The following is a 4,464-nucleotide window of genomic DNA, read 5'->3' as shown; positions in this document are numbered from 1 at the left end:
ATCCAAATCTGCGATGAATTAGGAATCTGGGTTGCCCACTTTTTCACAGTTTCAGTCTTTGAAGCTACAACAAATCTATATAAATAATTAAAACTTCTACTGTTGCCTTTTAGTGGTCAGCATCATCTAGAGAGACCAGTAGAGGGGGACCATGAATGACCTTCTGGGCATTTCTGGGTGATAACTGATAAGTTGTTCTGCCATGTTGAGCTAAATCTCTTTCCACAGGGATGAATTGGGCTACACGTGGCTAGAATCGGTGCCTTCACAAGTTTAATATAGACCAGCCGAGCCATTACTGGACCAGATCAACCCAGCCCAGCCCATCTCACGACAAGAAGCAGTCCTGCTCCTGCACAGCCTGTGCTCTTCCACTTTTTGTGTTTTTAAAATTAGCTTAATTTAATATAAATAATGTTTTTTCCCCATACATCCATGGATAGAATTGTATTTATTTCTGGGCCGGAATAGAATCACTGATTAGTGGTCCCAATTGTTGGAGTGTTCTCCAAGAAAAGCCCAACATCCCTCTCTGCCTAATGGGCCTAGATAGGCCTAGATAGTCTCGTCTCGTTGGGGGACCGTTCTATCAAATATCGAACGGCACCAAATAAGGTGCATGCGGAACTCAGACCTACCTGAACCCTAGCCATTGGATTATTGTAATTTATGGAATAGGTTAGCTATTCTCTTTCATATATGAATAACCATAAATAAAAAAAAGTGTAGCTGAAAACAAAATAAAATAAAACTTTGATTGACCCCACGATTACCAAATATTGTTTAGATCCTCAGTCTGTTAGGATAAATGTATGTGTTTCTTTATATTTATTCATCACACAATAGGAATGGGTCTCATATAGCATTTATTGGATCCTATCTCTGATTAATTTTGTCAACATTTATAGGTAGATCCCATAGGACCGTCTCCACCGACGGGGAGCATTAACGGTTGTTGACTACTAATTACAAGGGGCCGTAGGGCTGCAATAGGGTCATGATGGGTTGGGCTTTTGCAATCCCAAGCCCGGCCCTATATATTCTAACCTAAGCTCATTCCTGCCTTGACCTTAATTCAGGGCTAATGATTATTGTCCTTGACCTTAAGCCTTAAAAGGCCAAGTCAAGCCCATTCCAGCCTTGATTGGCCTTGTTCTTGGTCTTGATTGACCATATCCGTGGCCCTAGCCCTGATTGGCCGTGTCTCTAGACCTATCCCTAGCCCTAGCTCGGGCCCTGATTGACCCTATACTTGGCATTGGCCTTGATTGGCCCTATACTTATCCCTGTTCCTAATTCATTGAGATCAAACATTAGGGACAAAATTATGGTCATGATTAAGATCAGAATCAGGGCCAAAACAGGGCTAGGGTCAGGCCCAAAAATTAGAAACGGGTCGGGACAGGCCCAACAAGCCAAAGAGTAATTCCAGGCCCGCCCTTGGCCCTAACCCATCCTTGAGGCTAAAATCTTGAGTCCTTCCCTATTCAAGCTCAATGTGGGCTTAGAACGGGTCAGGACTGTCAGGGCAAACTTGCACGCCTACAGGAGGCTACAAAATTAAAGTGATGAGATTTATTTTTTTAGTATTTTATTATTTTTTACTTGTGGACCGCACATAATTTGTGGTTGTAACACTGTTGTGGGGAGTACAAAGTGCTCTCCGTTAGGGGAGATGATCCACACTCTAAATCTCACCCCTACTTTGTGGTGGAAAAGTGTAAGGACAACACTTACCTCCGTAGAGGGCCAATTTGCAATTCTCCCTGGTCCAAAAAAAAATCATTCTTGGTCCAGCCCTGTCTGACACATAAACCCAAGATCTGTAGAAATTTAGACATCAACCCCCAAGAAAAATAGTATTGTAAAAGAAATTGAAGAACACAATGAGAAAGAGATTCATTAGCATTTTATGAACTGTTCTTTCATTTTTTGGTAAACACATTTTAGTGAACTAATACAGACACTGACGTCTGATAATTACAAACGTTCATACATTTTACATTTTGAATCCTATAATAATTATTATTCAGGTGTAGATATCCACAACCATACCACTAGTAACAAGAACCTATCAAAGAAAAGATGCAAAAATATCCAAAGTCCAAACTCCATCAACCAAAGAAAAGAAATTATATCCAAAGTCCAAATCCCACCTACAATGAAAAGGAAACTGGAATATCCAACGTCCAAACCCCGCCATCTTCGGCTTGAAGGACTTGGCAAGAAATGGTTTCTAATTACATTCAAGCTTGTAGGTGGAAAATCAGCATGAGCAAACAAAACGGGCTTCTAGATTCTAGAGAAATTCCCCAAACAAGTATTTGTCGCTGTCAAGCTGGATAAGGTCTCTATCCGTTCACCCATCAGTTCACAATCTGTTGCTGCAAGTTTTGTTGCCTCTCATGACCCTCAACTGGAAAATCTTGGGGCCATGGAATCAAGCTAGTAGGTGGAAAACAGCATGAGCAATCCTCCTCGCATGGTTCTGGTCTAACCCAGTTGTTCTTCTCCATACAAACTGAAGGGATTTTTTCATGGCCGTGCTTAGAGGGTGCTGCTGCATGCTCTAATGGTCCCCAGCATTCAACCTTATTGAACTCTGGAAGGTTGGAGTGAAAATAAACCCAAACCTCAGCATCTTTCAATTCTGGATAATTGTTAAAGAGATTCCCATCTCCATGGACAAAGGCTTTCAATACCTGTTTCATGGGATAATTCCAATTTCAGTTGACAACAAGAAGGAAGAAACTAAGAATTCAAGAATTTTGATTGGTGGGTTCACTGAGTTGTGCTTTATATGATTAATACCACTGGAAGCTCTTTGGAGAAGATAAAGAATCTGAGTCTTGCACATAGATCTAGAAGAAAATGACCTCCACTAATGTGACAGTGGACATGGAGAGACATCTTTCCCTTAACTTTTTTCCACTCTGCAACCACTTCATCCCTCTGTAACCTATTGTACCAACCCTGTAGCTGCAAACAGAATTTCAATTATCTTTTATTCCTCCCTTTTTCAGTTCATACCCACAAATTACAACTGATTGATCTTTAAAACAGAAATCAACCCATAACTTATAAGCTATATAAGATCGAAGATCAGATCCAGATCAGATCCCCTGCTACTCTCAGTAAATAATGAAGCAATTGAATCTCCATGAAAGAATTTAATAAATCTGAAGAACTAGTAACCAGAGAGATATCTTGGTTATTAGACATAGGAGGTACCTGGGATCCATCGATCGTTTGAGAGATAGCGAGAGTGAGTTTAGAGGTGATATCACTGTGGGTGAGTGTGTAAGTCCTTGGAAGGGTACCAGGGTGCTTCTTCTCGTCCACCCCTAAGAACAAAACCCTGAGCTTCGACGCTTCAAAAATTGCCGGCCCAAATAGCCGCGCTACCTAATCCAAGAAAACCTCATCAAATTAGAACTTCAAGGCCAAACAAATGAAATCCTCAAATTAAAACCAACTACAAAGTAGAATCTTTACCGGGACAGGTGATCGTTTCCTCCTGGGTCTTTTCTCATATACAAGGAGAGCACCCTTTTGTTCCCAGAGGGATGGTTTTAGTTGTGAGGGGAGTGCTAAAGTAGCTACAAAGCTCATCTCACCAGTCTTCGGAGTCGCTAACCAGAGACTACCTTAAAAAAAGTAGAAACCTTTGTGAATTTCCGGCTCTGTTAGTTAACTTTCATATTCTTTTCTTCTTTTCCCTTTTCAGATATGCCTGATTTGCTATTGCTTCTACTGTCTTCTCGATTGCTTAAACTTTGCCAACTGTGTTGATACTATTTGGGTTGGTAGCAAGGAATTAAAGGAAAGATGAAGAAGGAAGATGCGTGTTGGAACTGGAATTAATTATGTGGTGCCGTTGATGACGGTCGCTTACGCAATTCAAAAACTTTGAAGATACCAACGTTACCAAGATTTCTTCATTATTCAACTGTGGACAACTGTTGTGTTTTTATTGATTTTGAGACCAGATAATTCAAAACAGTTCCTTACGAAAAACGTTCAAGCTCCTTCGTCTCTCCCTCTCGCTTTCTCTGTGGCCCAGAAGTTTGGAACGGAGCTAGATTCCTAGACAACACTCAAAACCTTTTGACTTGATAACCCTTTGCGGCAAGCTTCAGCCATTAGAATCCAATTAAGCTCCTCGTTATTTCTACATTGTTTACAACTTCACATCGTACCTTTTTCCACTCATTTGGGCGAAAATTGTTATCTGAGCTTAAGCTTTTCAAGATGGTATCCACGTTATGTCCCTTAATTGGTAAAAATTCTTGGAAAATTTTGTAACACCTCTCCCTAATTATCTCGTGATATTAGCATGGAAAGCTACGAATTTGCATTGTTTAGCGAAACGAAATACCATTACCATACATGCGTAGCGCGATCGAAAAAAAAAGGTGTGAAAACACGCACTTAGGGATTCTCCGCGATCATCACAATCTACCA

At 40.7% G+C, this 4,464-nt stretch overlaps 1 protein-coding gene across 1 annotated transcript; it reads right to left on the bottom strand.

Moving 5' to 3' along the window:
• Positions 1–1,902: 1,902 nt before the first annotated feature.
• Positions 1,903–3,960, bottom strand: LOC149013651 (protein STAY-GREEN homolog, chloroplastic-like). Its single transcript, XM_089158807.1, has 4 exons — positions 3,496–3,960; positions 3,232–3,405; positions 2,812–2,979; positions 1,903–2,702 (listed from the first exon to the last, which is right to left on the bottom strand). The coding sequence occupies exons 1-4, from the start codon at positions 3,610–3,612 to the stop codon at positions 2,367–2,369; spliced, it is 795 nt and encodes a 264-aa protein (XP_089014933.1). The 5' UTR covers positions 3,613–3,960; the 3' UTR covers positions 1,903–2,366.
• Between the last annotated feature and the right edge of the window lie 504 nt (positions 3,961–4,464).

This window comes from Hakea prostrata, chromosome 6 (assembly GCF_041222555.1).
Source record: "Hakea prostrata isolate BN-2017 chromosome 6, UWA_Hpros_2, whole genome shotgun sequence".
NCBI lineage: Eukaryota > Viridiplantae > Streptophyta > Magnoliopsida > Proteales > Proteaceae > Hakea > Hakea prostrata.
This window is presented reverse-complemented; position numbering and strand designations above follow the sequence as displayed.